This window comes from Diplotaxodon limnothrissa, linkage group LG18 (genome assembly GCF_057381915.1).
Source record: "Diplotaxodon limnothrissa isolate DT_005_m linkage group LG18, D_limnothrissa_male_GT1.1, whole genome shotgun sequence".
In the NCBI taxonomy this organism is placed as follows: Eukaryota; Metazoa; Chordata; class Actinopteri; order Cichliformes; family Cichlidae; genus Diplotaxodon; species Diplotaxodon limnothrissa.
In genome coordinates, this window is record NC_140613.1 from 10,090,185 (window position 1) to 10,106,993 (window position 16,809).

Sequence of the window (16,809 nt, forward strand, 5' to 3'; positions counted from 1 at the left end):
GTTCATGTATAAAATACATCAAGACACTTCACAAATGATCCCTTCCCTTAATTCAAGAGTTTAATGAGGCCCATAAAAAATGAAGAGTGGTGTCACTTTACAAGCAGCAAAACAGGAAAAACAAAAACTGTAATATAGATCATAGACTGTATAAAAGGTGGAGGCAGTTTCAGTGTCTGAAAAGTGACGCCAGAAGCACAAAGTACCTCATAACTGCTTTCTTTCTAATGATCATCAGGGGGCGATTCGAGTGGTTGCAAAAAGACCTCGGGTCCTATAGAAGTCTATGTGGAAAAGACCCTCTCCCTTGACTTTTTAAACGCTTCCTGATGAGCTGATGGTTTCAAAACCCAAAAGAAGGTGACAGCGAATAAGCTCATTGAGGCTTTAGAACAAGACTTCACTAACCAGAGCATGGCGTCATGGTAGCTCCAGCCATCTTCCATACTGTCTATGGTTTGGATGAGTAAGTATACACAAACTGGTGGGAATAAATCAGTAATAAATCAGATGTTCAAAGCCCATGTCGTGCATGGTGAAAAGTTTCACAGACAGATAAGATACACCTACTGTAGAGGATCTCTGGAAGCACATCACTGGAGGCGTTTAAATACTTAATCGGAACTAAGGTGAAAAGTGCAGCTTCAATGCTCCTGGGTGAAAACTTTAAAGGTCTCTTTGTGTGTTTGAGAAATGAAACTTGTCTATGGCAGACGGAGCATCTTCCTAAAGTCTTGGCTTTTCAAAGGTGTGATGTTTCTAACTAACTGACAACAGATGGCAGTAAACGTGGCTAATTTGAGTTGGTTGTATCCTCTACAGACAGTAAGTACAGTATATGGCATTTAATTACATTAGGAGGAGGAGTAAAAGACAGAGAGAAATACTAAAGCACCGATTCCTATAATGGTTGGCTTCAGTCAGTGAGACAAACCCCACTGTGTGAAAAAGGATAAATATCCTAAGGGGTGGTTTGGAGGAACTTGAAAGCACAGGCTCAGGTAGAGGAAGTTTAGCCCTTACAGCCTGAAGCCCGTCGTAGCCTCCTCACAGCTCATCTCCAGTGTGACCTTGGTTGAAGGTGTCCCCTGTCAGCTTGTCCTGAGCCTCCTTCATACCGGATATAACTGAGTAGCAGAGAGGAAAGAAAGGCAGAAATAAATAAACATGAACTGCTGAAAGTTTGGAAGATATATCTGAAGTTTTGTTGTATTTGTACAGCAACAAGGCACAACCACAGTCGTCTTAAGGTGCTTTAAGATGAAGGTAAAGACCCTACAATATTATAGAAAGAGCCTTAATGATCCAGTAATGTATACCTAACTACATGGTGACAGGAGGGAAGAAGAACTCCTTTTTTAAAGGAAGAGATATTTCAGGTGATTTTACATCACATGATGGTTTAATCTTAAGTGGGCTGAACCAGTGCAACTCTGTCAGCGTGAAGAGGTCCAACTACACATTTACTCCCTGAGATGTCTTAATATGAGAAAAACTAGCTGCTGATTAATTTCTTACGTATTACTCAGTTACTTTGGTAACCATGGGGGAGGTTTTTAATCAGCAGGACAAGCTGTGAAACTTACACAAATACAGTTAAACATAAAATTTATACCCTACTTCACATTTTCTAAAGCCACCTTGTTGGGTTCATATTGGAGTCTTTGCCAGGCTGATTCTGGCCCCTGGGCCTTATGTTTGACACCCCTGCAATACAGGATAGATCCATGCTTTCTTGTTGTTTATGCCAAATTGTGACCAGACCATGGCAGTGTTGTGTAATCGAGACTCATCTGACCAGGCAACGTTTTTCCAGTCTTCTGTTGTCAGATTTTGGTGAGTGCATGCAAACTGTAGCATCAGTTTCCTGTTCCTAAATAACAGGAGTTTCACCCGGGTTGGTCTTCAGTTTCTTAAATATATCCAGTCTGGTACCAACGACCTGCCACCTTCGAAGTAAATGAAATCACCTTTTCACCTCATTCTGATGCTCAGTTGGAACTTCAGTAGGTTGTCCGTATGCTTAAATGTATTGGCTTACTGCTATGTGATTGGCTGATTAGAGATCTGTGTTAGCAAGCAGTTAAACAGGTGTACCTAAAAAAACGTGTTCAGTGTAGTCTGCAGTACAGTAAATCTCATCTCTCCTCTTCTGAAATTTGTTTTTTGTCCTGTTTTCTCTCTTTTCTACCCCTCAGTTCCAAACCAACCAGGGCATCTTCTCCCTGAGCCTGCTCTTCCTTTTAAAGGGGAGTTCTTCCTCCCCACCACCAAGTGTTTGCTCATAGAGGACAGTTTGTAGGATCTTATAATATAAAGCAACCTTAAATTGGCTGTGAAGTGAATTTAATATCCCACCAACAGAGAAATGATCATCTGAACTGTTACCGTGTTCTGCATTGCTGTAAAAGTACTTGTAGTTGGGGTTCCCATTTTTGTTGTTGATTTCAGGATGGACATGGCCGAGCGGATCTGTGAAGGAAATAAAGAGGGGAGAAAAAGAAATAGTTGAAACAAACAAAACAAAAACTGTGTTTTTCATTTAATCTAAGATGTTCTTGACGAATAATTCCTCATATGATATTCTGATGTTTATTTATGAAGAGGTGGGTTTTATTAGAAAAGTCTGGGTGGTGGTGCGGTGTGGTGTAGGGCCGGGCCGGGTAGCTCAAAGAGCAGTGATATTGAGCAGCACAGCTGTTGTAGCCATACATCTGTTAATCAGCTTCTCCTTTGATGTAGCAGCATGCTGAGACCTGCCATGCTGGGCAGTTCCCAGCACAGCGCACAGCTTTTTCTTAGTATAACGTGAGTCTGTGCGTGCAGGATAAACTAATAAAGACTGCTGGCTGTCTAAATCACCGGCTTTCAACATTTTGATGATCAAGGCACACTAAAAGGGAAAAAGACATTTTTTGCCGTCCATACGTCAAAATTTCCCATCATTATGTCAAACTTTTGATGTAATTACTAAGAAAATAACTGAAAGTTCAAAACATAACTTGAAATTTGAGTTAAATTGACACTTTAAGTTGATAACTTGAAATTTATGGAGAGACATTTGCTTTAAAAGTGTTGCAAATGCATACCTTATGATCCACAAGCATAAAACTAAGATGTCCCAGTTTACACTGAGAAAGAATGCAACTTACGTCTGTGGATCTGTGCAAAGCTTTCAGTGTGAAAAATCCCAGGTGGGCCTGGGACATGATCTGTGCGTATCAGGCAATTGTGCACACGCATTTAAGGCTTTATAGTAAAAATGGTAGATGGCCTGTATTTGTATAGTGCTTTACTTAGTCCCTAAGGACCCCAAAGCGCTTTACAAGACGAACTGCCAACTCTTGAGCCACGATCGGCCCAGCAAGTAAGCAAGGGATGTTGCCTGTACTTTTAGCCTTTGGATTCTTTGGATAGACGCATTTTTAAAAAAGTTTACGTGGATTGGAGTGTGCATTTGCGAGTCCTCAAAAGTTGCTCACGTTTGCAAATTTTAGTTCACGCTTCCTACCCATTTGTAACACTTTTGAGGCAAATTTCTCTCCATCTAAATTTTGACTTATGGATAGCAAAAATATTTTTGCAGTGGCTGAAACAAGCTTCCACACCTTTTACAGCCTGTCTGACCTACAACAGGGTCATGTCAACCTCTGGTTCAGATCTGATATATCTTCTCGGAAGGAATGTCTGGCCAAATTATTCTTTTTAGGGCAAATAAGTGCATAAAAAGTACAGACACAATTCATTCATAAACTTTTGAGTTTATGTGTAGAACTGCAGGAAGTTCAACCTGCCCATTAGGTCTTTTTTAAACATTTCCCAAAGAGAAGTGGATGAGACTTGTATGACAATATTGTTTAGAAACTTTTCGTTGTATTATTTATAACAATACTAACTTTGTCTTTAGTTCTAAAAACTTTCTGTTTTCTGATAATATAATGTAACCTGGACCAGAAAACTATTACTATTACCACTAACTGCACAAGGAGTCACTCCTCAAAGATGTTTACATCAAGGCTGATTACGCCCCCGCTTTCCTACCAAGGAAAAGAATCCGAGGAATGTATCCCCCATCTGGGCTGAAGGCTTCATCCTTTGGCTCCTCTTCATCCTGTTAAAATGAGAGATTAGTGGAAACAAATCCAAAAACAGCCAATGTGTCAATTCTGACTTGTAGCATGACGATAAAACAAGAAATAAAAGGGAACAAAAACTTGATAGTTTTACATCAATACACTGAAATAAACAGAAAATATAAGAAGCAGCTGCTTTAAGGTGCTTTCAATATATCCTCACCTCCAGGTTCACCATTACAAAGTTGTGTGCCAGTTCAGAGATCTCCTTGGATTCAGCAAACTTGGGCTTCAGTGCTGATTATAAAAACAACAACATAATAAAGAGGTTATTTTACACCACAATCAAATGCAAACCAACCAGAGCTTTTATATTTACAATGAAGAAGCTTAAATAATTAAAAGCCTCTGTTGTTCTTTAGTTTTAGAATTAAGACATTCCGTTAAGTACAAAAATAAAACTCAAATTTTCAGATCTGCTGAATTCTCATGTTACATTTCACTTGTTACTGAAAATAGTCACTTTTTCCAACAACCCTTCCGGTTTTTGTCATTTCCTGATTGCTTTGTTTGTCCCAATTTTCCACATTAGGCATCTGGCTGAGATCCAAAGACGGGCTTCCTGATTAACAACAACACTGTAGCCACGATTTGGATCATTTTAAAAAGCTGATAAAAACAGTTGATTCTGCTTTCAACAGAAATATTTTTCCATGAATATATTTTCTGTGACATTGAAATTGTTAAGCAATATCCTAAGTTAATTAAACAAATATAAAACTCAATTTCAGGCATTGTAGATCGATTTCATCTCCAACTTTTGTCATTCTTGGACTTTACAAGAGGGGCCTTGCATGACTCAGAATCATCCTTGTTTAGCTCCTTAGTTCATCTTCTGTCTGAAAGGAGCTGGTTTAGCTCATCTACCTTTAAGGCGACTTTCTTCTGATTGGCTGTTCATCATAAACAGACCCCAGGGTTTGAGCAGATGCACAGATTTAAATACCTGGGAGTCCACATACACAAACACCTGACATAAGCAACTAACATCACTGCGGTTTTAAAAAGGCCCAGCAGCATCTGTACAGCTTCAGGTGTTTAAGCATCTCTGCATTGCTACCTTACAGGTTTTCAGGAGCTTTCTGGCAGGCTGCTAAACCACTGGTAACATGCCCTGCACTAAAAAAGCAGCGCTTTAGGGGCGTTTTAAAGTATCCATACAACAGCCTGTTCTCGCAGACAACACAACATGTTCATTTTTGTTCATGAGCCACAGATCTAAAGTTTAACATACTAAATTCTCAAATGTCCACATTTTAACACTTAATGAACCAGTCAATTACAAAAAAATGTGATATCTTAAGAGGTGTAAGCGTAATTTCAACACCTTGTCCTGGTTGTTCAACAAAGTGAAGCTACTATTATTACGTGTACATAAATTTACTGATCATAAAAGCTTCACGTGTACAGTATTTGATGACTCAGACAACTTGTCTAAATTTTAACCCTTTTATGTTTAAATGTTTTCTGTAAAAAAAAATATATATATACCGGTATATTTAAGCAGGAAATATGCAACATTTCTGGCTTTGATTCTCTCTTCAAAGTAATGTCAATCGACTAAATTCAAAAATGTTCACCATGATTTTAATTACACCTAATGTGGCGTATTTTTACGTTATAGAAGAGATTTTTCGGTGGAACATTATTTTACCTTTGCAGGCTCCACACCAGCTCTTGTGGATGATGACCATGATCGGCAGCCCGCTGTTAATTTAAACACATTTAAAAGTGCATCAAAACCAAAATTAAACTCATGCTGTTCCAAACTGAAAACTCCTCACACTGCTCCATGTTTTTAAAGTCTGAAATTGCCACACATGAAAAACTACACCCGCTCGTTGACAACTTGTCAATCTGCTCCTCTAACCAGGACAAAAATAGATATATGCGTGGGGGGTTTTAACAGCTGCCTCGGGCTAATCTTTGCACAAAAGGCTCTTTGGCAGCATTTCAGGAAGTGTTTGTAATATTTTAGCTCACCTGGCTTCAGCTTCTTTCTTGGCATCTTCCAGCGTCCTCCAGTGGATGTGATCACCGAATCCTGCAGGCAGAGACAATCAATGAGCACACCCACACTGTGTATCTGGTATTGTGTTGCACACCAGGGTGTGTTCGCCCTAAATACTCAATCAATAGATAGGGGTATGAGGAAACTCTGGCAAATACTACTGAATGGCAAGTTATTTGATATTAGTCATATAAAAGTCGCTGGCTAGATAGTGCTATAGCAAACAGGGCTGAAACAAGGTACTTTATACAGCTACTTCACCAATAATAAAAGTAGTAGTAGCTTATTACTAGTAGTACTATTAATAAGCATGAAATACATTTTAGATAAACAAAAATAAAGTGGCAAATTTACTAAAGAAAAAACTATTAAAATTAAAATCTGGAAAATTTATGAGGAAAAAATGTAAGAAAAAAATGGGAAAACTGAGAATTAAAATGTGGCGAATTTATCAGAAATAAACCGGCAAAATCTGCAAGAAGAAAAAGCTGTTTGATAAAAAGACAAAAAAACATTTTATTTAACATCCTCTTTATTTTCTACTCTTTCTACTGCTACTTCTGAATAATTAAGATGGCAATCAACGGATTAATCATTTGTTTCAGTACTAAACTTTAATCGCATTCACTAGCTTGTTTCTTTTAACGCCCACTACTAATTACATTCATACTGTACAACTTTTTTTTCCAATCAAAATGAACAACATTCATGTAGGCATATTTTATTTAAGCATATATCTCATCTTCCTGTGTTCTTAGCGAAAAACATTTTTAATTTGAGTGAGTATAATTATAAGTTAATACAGTAGTAATGAAGAAATCGTTAAACTAAAAGGAAAATTCAGGTCTGTAGAGGACTTAAAGCTATAAAACAACTCGGCTAAGCTGACCAGAAAAACTACAAATTATGTCTGCCCGACAGAAACACATGCTTACACCTGCTCAGTAAACCAGGACACGGATATTAGGTTTCAGGGTGAAAGACATCTGGCTCTGCTCTGCTCTGCCACTGATGACAATATCAATGAAGCTACACAAAGATCCTGCTTTAAATCAATCATTAACTCCAGATTTAGACTCACCTCTCCCGCTGGTGGCTTCCACAACCTCCTGGAAACACGATAAAGAGATTAAAAGCTGAAAAACTGAGAAAAGGCCGAAGTTCAGCAGAGAGGTTTGCATTTTGAGTGCTTTTCCTTGTCAAAATGCGGACGGGAACAGCTAATAGCAGTGACCGATAGTTAGCCAAGTGACCCGGATGTATAACAGCCGCGTTTCATAATAAAAGCTGTGCACAGGAAAACCTGGTTTTGTTTTGTTTTTAATAAATATATGTTACAATTCTTCTTTCTTTCTTTCTTTCTTTCTTTCTTTCTTTCTTTCTTTAATAAAAGAAAATTTACAATTTTCTGTTTATTTGCCTAGATTATTTAGTTTTCCATGGTCCCTTTGAATGTTCACTTCAGTCAGAAGTTTAAATCTGCTTTTACAAATCGACGGGATTTGAACAGTTATTTTTCCAGAGTTGAATGATTGTACAACTTACATCTTTAATGACTATAGGAAATGAGAGTTGTTTGCACAATTTATTTTTGATTTCCTGTAGTCCACACAGGATCAAATGTTTACACACAGGCTAAAATATATTCATACACTCAATTAGATCTTTTAATAAGCAGAGCTCAAGGTTCTACAATGTCTTTTAACTTGACAAGGCCAAAAAGTGTTAACTTCTCCTTGGTGATCACAATTGACAACAACCGGTAATTTCTCAAAGGAGATCTGTAGAATTGTAGCTTTCCGTTGGGAAGGTGTCTTGGAGTCATTTTGAAACAACTGCAGATTTCAAGATCATAACTTTAATTACCTGTACACAACTACAAGTTTCCAGATGTATCACCACTTTTCCAAGGTCTGGAAGAAGACCCAAACTGTCACCTTTAGATCAGAGGAAACAGGTTAGGATGTTCAGAAACAACCCGGGCACAACCAAGGCTCAAGCCTGTCATGAATTAGAAACTGATGTGACACCAGTGTTACTGTCCACAGTGAAGTGAGTTTTACATCACCATGGTCTGAGAGGTGCTGCTTCAAAGTCAACACCTTCAGGCTCGACTAGTGTTTGCAGCCCTTCACATGGACAAACCAAATGGCTTCTGGAGAACAGTTGAGCTATTTGACCACAATGATGAAAAGTATGTTTGGAGTAGTAATGATGAGGCTTTTAAACCTAGGAACACTTTTCTCATTGGTCAAGCATGGTGGTGGTAGCATTACACTCTAGGACTCTTTTGCTGCCAGTGGTACTGGTACACTGCACAAAGTGGTTAGAATAATAAAGAAGGGAAGAGCACAAATGGGTGTTCGAAGAGACAATAATCCCAAATACAAATCAAAAATGGGTTAGGAATGGATAAAGCAGGCTAACATTAAGTTTCTAAAATGGCCTTCCCAAAACCCCAACTTCAACCTCTGTTGATAATTTGTGGACTATGCTTAATAGCCGGATCTGTGCCAGGAAACCAATTAAAACTTTACCAAATCTGCCAAAAAGATTGGTCAAATATCAGCGGTCGAGATGCAACTTTAACCAATCATTAATGGGATTTTGTTCATATATACCCTGTATGGGTTATAGAAAATCCAAAATAAACACAAACTTGTGCACACAGTTCTTGTTTATTTAAATTAATTAAAGGATTTTGTCCAGTCATACCAACCTGAATAAAGAAAAAATCGAAAGAAATCATGAAAAGCCCCAAATTACCATGACATTAATGTCCGTGACGAATGTATGTAAACTTCCCTAAAACTTTCATTTTTGTTATAATCATGTTGTGTTTGTGGGCGTGCACGTTTGTGCGCGCGTGTGTGTCCGCGTTTTACTATTGGCCAACGGTGATTCATTTTCCTTTTGGATATGACATCACATCCACATAACCGCGTGCTCTTCGCTGCTTTGCCACATAGTGAAGCTAGACAACGAAATTCTGATATGACACCGGAAAGTTGTGCCAAAATAAAAGTTTGAACTACATCGAAATATAGCAAATATACAATATATTTACATATGTCAGTTAATATAAGTTTAAATTTAACTTGAGATATTTTTAACATTTGCATTTATGTCCTTTTCACCTGGATAAAAGCTATATAACATCGTTTGACGGGCGTTATTTAAACCTTATAGTGAAAATCCCAACAGGAAATGTATGTAATTGCTGTTGACTTAACGATAGTTTAAGCTAAGCTGGGTGGTTAACGGCGAGACTAGTACAACTGACCGTCAGCAAATTCATTACCACAGGTAATTTGGGGGGTATTTCTCAGCAGACATCTGCGCTGGTTTGTTTCCATCGTTGGATTTGAGCTTAAATTTAGGTGTCGATACCAAAGCAGGTGCGTTCAGCTTGTTTCTTCTAGTTTGGTGCTAGCATTAGCTTAGCTGCTCAACTAGTTAGCAGCCTAACTAGCTACAGTTATCGTGGATGTAATTTAAAACGACAAAGCCCAGATATATCTCTTCATCACATTCAGTGTATAATGGTCAGCAGGTTGAGTGTAACGATTAGATTGTCAGTCAGCTCATTTCCAGTTTGTTATTTTGGGGGATTATTGTAGCTCATGCTGGGACTATTGTATTTCAGCAGCAGCATGCGGCGCTCCTCAGGCAGATGGTGGTATTAAGAGCTGAAAAAAACAAAAACTGTTTTTTTCCCCTCTTTGATAAGCATGGGAATAAAATCACGTTAAATGTGTGTTTTGTTTTTTACTTTCAAAACAGAACACTATGAATCAAGAGAAGCTCGCTAAACTTCAGGCTCAGGTCCGAATAGGTGGAAAGGTAAGAGTCTGCTGGATCTCTTCTTTTATTCTAATTATGGTAACTTAACAGATGTCACATTTTGGATTCATCTGTCATGGGTTCATTTTCCTGCTCATTTCAAGGTGTGATGGTATTCAGCTGAGGTCAGGTGTTTCCTCCTGACCTCAGCATTCCCTTTTTGGGGGAGGGCAGAGCTGTGCCCCTTCATCTGTGGCCTCTCTGGCTTTGTTCACATTTATTGTGAAGCCTTCAGTCACACACTAGGTGGCGTTATTTGTTTTTCTTGCTCTGAAATTCCTTTAACCTCACGTCGACATTCTCAACATTTTTTTTTAAACTGGAGTGACCCTCAACAGACTCTTGTTTCTGTGTATCTATCACAATGAATTTGTGGTGCTGAAATATAGATGCATAATGTCTGGTTTAAATATTTGGGTGGGAGTAAAGCTCTTCCTTAAAATAAAAAACAAAAGGTTAGTGGACACTAGTTTAGCTCACTGGGTGGAGGAGGCAACCAATATCTCACATGGCTTAAGCACCTTTCTATGTTTTCTGTTCTTCAACCTATAGAAGCTTTCTGATAATTCAACCATCACAGAAGTTTGATTCGCTTCAATTGAGTAGTGTGGTTTGAACTTTTGGACTAACTTCCCTTTTTTGGGTGTAATATTTTGCTTACCAATGCATCAATACTGACCATGTTTTGCTTAATATGGTCACATGGAAGGTCACATGACATACAGTAAGGTATGTCTTTTCTCTTGGTACTTAAAAAAAATCAGTTGTACTTGTCCAGTGGAGTGACCTGTGCTGTGACACTGTGAACATAAACAGGATTTCTTTACATTACACAGCTTGACAAAACCCCCAGTATCACCACCGTGGTTGGCAGCTTTCTTTCTTAATCCAGTTACATATAAGTAAAGAAAGCAGTGCTGCAGAAAATCATGTGAATTCATACATTTGTTTATGTTGTCACTTAGTACATTCTCAGTGCTACTGTTTGTTTCTCATGTGACATGGAATCTTCACATTACTCAGTGTGTCTCCCATATACCAATGAAGATGACGTGGTGTTTACCTTTGTTCCAAAGTGAAAACATTTCCTTTGATTTTGTTGCCTGTTGATAACTAGCCTTGAAATAGGCTTATGCTCTATTAGCTGTATTGCTGGCACTGTAAAACAGACTTGGTATAAAATGAACCAAGCATCAAAATGTGTTTTCTTTATCTCTAAATGAATTCAGGTACATTTCTGAGAGTGCACCAATTCTGCTTTAATTGTACTGCTCGGCTTCTTTCTGTGGGATAAATTTTCTTCTTCAGCAGTTTGAGTAACGTGCATAATCTCCTTCGGACTAGGTTATATGTTTAGCACCAGTCATGTAAAATAAGGGAACTCATTATGTCTGTCTTTATGGTACACCGCTCAGTAGGGCTGTTCAATATAACGATATATATCGGATGACGATATAAAAACATCTATAGTTTCATTTTACGCTATCATTTGTTTCGTGGTGTCGCAAAATAAACTGTTTACGGCAATATTTTTTCATCGTTTTGATGGTCACTGCAGTGGCTATATTAATTTCTTAAAGTTCTCTCTTTCTCTTATATTTAATATAATCACACTACTGACGGACAAGCACCTGTTTTTATGCATTGTCGTTAGCAACAACGTCAATGTTTATTTTCCACATAAACCTTTCACAATAAAGCTCAAGATCCTGTTAAGACTTTTCAAAATAAACTGAATCACGTGAAAGAGTGTGCGGAGTATTTACGGATGAGAAGCAAAAAAGAGCTGTTAGGTGCTAAAAAAATAAATCTTAGACTCAAACGTTAGAACAGGCTTTTCCCTGCAGCACACCGTGTAATAAATACTCACAAAGAAAACGGCGGCCGTTACAACTTATGTCTAAAAATGTATCGTTTCATGCTAAAAATGTATCGTTTCATGCATTGGTTAAAACACTCGACTCCAGTTACACGACGCCCAGCTGGAAACACTTCCCGCAAGTCGTGCTGCCCGAGATTCACAGAATTTACAGAAAATGTTACATTTTTGTGATTTATATCGTTATCGGGCGATAGATGTCTTACATCGGGATATGAGATTTATCGCACAGCCCTACCGCTCAGGTCTTCCTAACTGGACAGATGTTTAAATTTAAACTGAAGTATGTTCCATACTTTCAGCCGCTCCCTTTAGTGATCACCATAGTAGATCACCTGCCTCCATCTCACCCTATCCCTAGCATCTTCTCTGTCATACCAACCCCCTGCATGTCTTCCTTCACTGCTTTCATGAATTCTTCACTGTGGTTTTGCTCTCTTCCTGCAGCCTGGCAGTGCCATCTTCAACATCCATTGTCCAATATATACACTACCCCTGTTCGGCACATATCCAAGCCATCTCAGCCTTGCCTCTCTAACTTGAGCTGTCCTTCTGATGTACTCATTTCTAATCCTGTCCATCCTGATCACTACCAGTGAGAATCTTAGCATTTTCAGCCCTTCCTTCTGTCCTTTTTGTCATTGCCACCACTGCTGCAGCATGACGCCACAGCATGTCGCTGCAACATGTTAATGAAAAGGTTTGGTTCTGGGTTTGCTTGTCTAACCAGTGACAAATACACAACAGTGGTTGTACACATGGCAGGTTCTTCAGTTTTCCTACTGTTTACACTCACAATGTTGGTGCATGTGGGAAGCCTAACTTCCAGCTGAAAATTCCAAGATTTCCAACTTTCCATTTCAAATGGAGCACTGTATTTTAGCTGTTTGTGGATGTACCGACGCTGCTCTGCAATTTTGACACTAAGTACTAGTGGCCAGTAGAGGCTCTCCATTTTCTATTAGTTAATCTGTTTTGTTTTGTTTTTTTCTATTTAAAATGATTGTAATGAATGAGCCAATCACAATCATTGTGGGTTGTGTAAATGCAGCTGCTTCTGGGGAAATTTGGGGTTCAAAATCTTTACCAAAGACACCGACCTTGAAAATTACCTGACTACTGCTCTGCCTCCTGAGCCACAGTATTTATAGATTAATGTAATTATCTTGAAGAATGCACTCTGAGATGGAAAGAATAAGCCACTCATTTATAATAATAATAAAAACAGGTCTTTTTCTGTGAGGGTAATTTTATGTCCGTGACAGGATGACGCGTGTGACCTTAACTATGTTTGACATTCTGGTTCACTCGGTTATGAAATCCATTTTTTCCCCTCCAGGGAACGGCCCGCAGGAAGAAAAAGGTTGTTCACAAAACGGCAACAGCTGACGACAAAAAGCTGCAGGGCTCTCTGAAGAAACTGGCAGTGAACAACATCGCAGGGATAGAAGAGGTGAGCCATCAAAGGGAAACTAATGCTACTGTCACTCTCTGTGTCTGTTCTATTTTGATTTGTTTCTTTCTGAGGATCCTGAATTTTTTATCATTATGTCATGCGGCATACGAAAGGATGAAAGATGGGGGGGGCGCCTAAGTGAAATGCAGTCATGTCATCTTCCAGTTTATTTTTAGGGAGCTTTCAGCAAATGGGCATACCATAAAGTGTCTGTGTTACATCAGAGCATAAACAAAAAAGGGACCTTTACCTGATGCACATTTGTTTTGTTTTCTTTTTTGACTGAATATATATTTTGTCTTTACAGCATACTGTTTATATTAAGATAATTACAGCAGTTAGTTTTGTTGTTGTTTTTTTGCAGGGCCTGTACAGTGTGGTGATTTTGGGCTAGATGTATATATTTTTTTCGTTACTTTGGCATCAAGCATCAAATAATATAATATATTTTGTTTTCCATTGATGAGTTTGATTATGCTCAACCCAGCCCCTAGCTTAAATCTGTTTACCTTATATGTGGCTGTTTTAAATGTGCAAACTGTGGTGTTTAGTGCCTCAGGAAAAACATGATTCATAGACCAGTCTTAAATCCAACAGTCTCATACGTCTTTATTTTGGTTGAATCACATCACACACTTGCTCATTTGGAACCTGATACAGTCACATAGCATAATCTGTACAGTGGGTGTTTCTGGGACAGGCCCAACAAAAACTACTCAAAGGACATTAATGCATTTGTCACAGATTCTTGAAAACTGAAATGTCTTCTGTGTTTGTAGTACTTTATTTCCTCAGAGCATTAAGACGTATTTCTGTTTTTGGAATCCTCTTCCCACCAGAGTGTCTAATATACCTGGGCTGGTCTTAGTAAGCCTGACAGTGCAAAATCTTGTAGGATAAAGGCTCTAATCCAGACTGTGCGGTTTCCCTCTTTCTCTCAGGTGAATATGATAAAAGATGACGGGACGGTGATTCACTTCAACAACCCCAAAGTTCAGGCGTCTCTGTCTGCCAACACCTTCGCCATCACGGGCCACGGAGAGACCAAACAGCTGACAGAGATGCTGCCCGGCATCCTGAGCCAGCTGGGAGCCGACAGCCTCAGCAGCCTGCGCAAGCTGGCTGAGCAGTTCCCACGGCAATGTGAGCATGCACACACAAAAACACACGTTCCGTGTCACAATGTCAGAGTGCCCTCTGAGGTTGTCATGCGAATAATGGTCACGGTCACGTCAGACAGAGGTTTTTTTTTTTGTCACACAAGAATTATTGTGGTGAGAGGAGAGACTATTGTTCAGGTCTCCCTGTTGGCAAACGCAGAGCTTAAATGACTTGGGCGTTTGCAGCTGGTCATGGCTGAACTTGCTTAAGACACTTGCTCTTACATTATTGTGCATTAATCCAGCAGTGTTTTGTTTAGAGTTACTGAGGATTAGACGTAACGTGACTGTGAGTCTGAAAGAATCAGAGCACTCAGGGAGTGATTGGTAGTTGGTAAGGGCAGGAACGCTTCCAGCACACGGTCTGAGCATCTAGATGATTCAGTCTGCAGGGGCTGGCCTTGTAGATGATGCACATGGAGATGAAAATAAACCCAGTGAAGCAAACATGGGAGACAGGACCATCTTTTTCACTTGGAAGCACAGCACAGCTAACCCTGTGCTGTGAATCTGTGCAGAGTCCAACACAGGAGCAGAAATAAAGGAAAATGTCACCGTGACGTCTTCTTAGGGGCCGTTCTGCAGCTTATGATAATGTTTTGTGGTCTTTTAGCACAGCTACTCTGATATTATGTTTGCAGCTCATCCTGCAAGTTGTGTGGCAGGTTCTGTGCCTCTCTCGTAGACTGTAAATAAAAGATGGCTGATGTAATTTGACACATTTCTTTTTGGACTCTGACTTTTAAACATCAGCATTAGTTAGCTTGAGTACAGCGTGATAGCTGTCACTTAGGTGTGTAACAGACTAAATATGAGAAATATGATAGTAAAATAAAACTGAAACACAAAGTTCCTGGATGACCTGTAGCAAACAAACATAATATTTCTCATAACTGTACTAAGGTGTTCCAAAAGGCACCACAATTCCATTTGGTGGGGGTGGTGATACACATCAGTCAGCACTACCACACCTCTAACTAAGCAATAACAAAAGTGAGTCACTATCTAGTTGTGATGAAGCGATCATTTATTTCTTCTTCGGAAAATTAGTCATTTTAACATCAGAGTCTATAACATTAGGGTTAATCATGATACTTCTAGCTTAATTTTACAGCCCTGGAGGTTGTTGTTTGGTTTTAATGGTGGGTTATATTTAGTCTGCAATAATTTCCCAGCAGAGCACCGCTTTGTACCAAGGGATCAGTGGATGTTAGCATTGTGGAAGTTGTAATGTGACCCTTAACATTTGATACATTTTTGTGTTTTCATTTTTTTTTTAGCAATGGAAATGAAAGCAGTCAAGGAGGAAAACGCAGAAGAGGATGATGACGATGTCCCAGGTATTGATACAAATTATTATCCTTGAAGTAAACAAAGCTTCTTCCTCTGTAAAATCTCACTTTAGTTTTTTATATCTGGTTCTGATCTTGCTTGGGGCACATATAGTAGTTCATCAGTTATTTTGTGTGTTTAATCAGATAGTTTAAAGGTTCAGGGTATCAGGAATAATGGGGGGGGGTTCCCTTGAGGAGTAAATCACTGTCACTTTCAGCAGTTGTCTCTTGAATCTCTTTAACCGAACACTGTGCTCTGCTTTCAGAACAAAATCAGGTGATCTTTGTTGTTTTCTGTCTTGCAGATCTCGTGGAGAACTTTGACGAAGCCTCAAAGAATGAAGCAAACTGATTTTCCTTTTATTTTTATTTTTTTTGCCCCCTTGGTCAACCGTTTTCAGTTTTTAATTTTAATTTTTTTTAACCTCTCACAGCCTCACAAGGGGCACCTCCCTTTGTGGGGGAACGGTTGTTAAAGGTGCGGTGCATCATCTCCAGAGACGTGAACCATTTCGGGTTAGCCTGCAGCCGCAGCAGCACTACGACACACACACACACACCTAAGTTCTGATTTCACTAGTCGGTGATATTGTGGACACAGTATCTGTAACTCTCAGCACCCAAAGGACTCGCAATAGTTTAGAAATAAACTTCTTATATGGTTAAATGTGGCTAGTATTTAAGAGATTATTAAATTGCAGTTAATGTGAATGAGTGATTCACTTAACATTATAGTGGTGATTATGAATTTAATAAAACATTTTTGGGCTATTAGAGTTTCTCTTCATTTACTTTACTGTTCAGATTTGTCAACCATATTTTGCTACCTATCCGCCTCGATGAGCAGCTGTAAAGTGGTCTGGTGAGGCCTTAATGTGTGAAATACTTGTTTTCATTAGTAACTGAGCTCTCATGTACTCCAGAAGTCCTAATGTCAAAGTGTAATAAATTATTGGGACAAACTCCTTCAGTCAAAGTAAAATTTTCTTTGTC

The 16,809-nt window shown here is 38.9% G+C and overlaps 2 protein-coding genes across 3 annotated transcripts; one reads left to right on the forward strand and one right to left on the reverse strand.

The window, feature by feature from the left end:
* txndc12 (thioredoxin domain containing 12 (endoplasmic reticulum)) lies at positions 1-7,376 on the reverse strand. The gene is made up of 7 exons (XM_085377965.1): positions 7,226-7,376; positions 6,117-6,177; positions 5,788-5,840; positions 4,297-4,370; positions 4,042-4,111; positions 2,389-2,472; positions 1-1,127 (listed from the first exon to the last, which is right to left on the reverse strand). Exons 1-7 carry the CDS (start codon positions 7,323-7,325, stop codon positions 1,048-1,050), a joined length of 522 nt encoding a protein of 173 aa, XP_085234091.1. The 5' UTR covers positions 7,326-7,376; the 3' UTR covers positions 1-1,047.
* Positions 7,377-9,377: 2,001 nt separating this feature from the next.
* LOC146613111 (transcription factor BTF3 homolog 4-like) lies at positions 9,378-16,793 on the forward strand. Of its 2 annotated transcripts, none has more exons than XM_085377115.1 (6): positions 9,378-9,450; positions 9,928-9,987; positions 13,206-13,319; positions 14,264-14,465; positions 15,763-15,822; positions 16,122-16,793. In XM_085377115.1, the coding sequence occupies exons 2-6, from the start codon at positions 9,934-9,936 to the stop codon at positions 16,166-16,168; spliced, it is 477 nt and encodes a 158-aa protein (XP_085233241.1). In that variant the 5' UTR covers positions 9,378-9,450; positions 9,928-9,933; the 3' UTR covers positions 16,169-16,793. The 2 variants fall into 2 exon arrangements, with proteins under 2 accessions (XP_085233241.1, XP_085233242.1); XM_085377116.1 differs by lacking the exon at positions 9,378-9,450 and adding an exon at positions 9,457-9,542.
* The last annotated feature ends 16 nt before the right edge of the window (positions 16,794-16,809 follow it).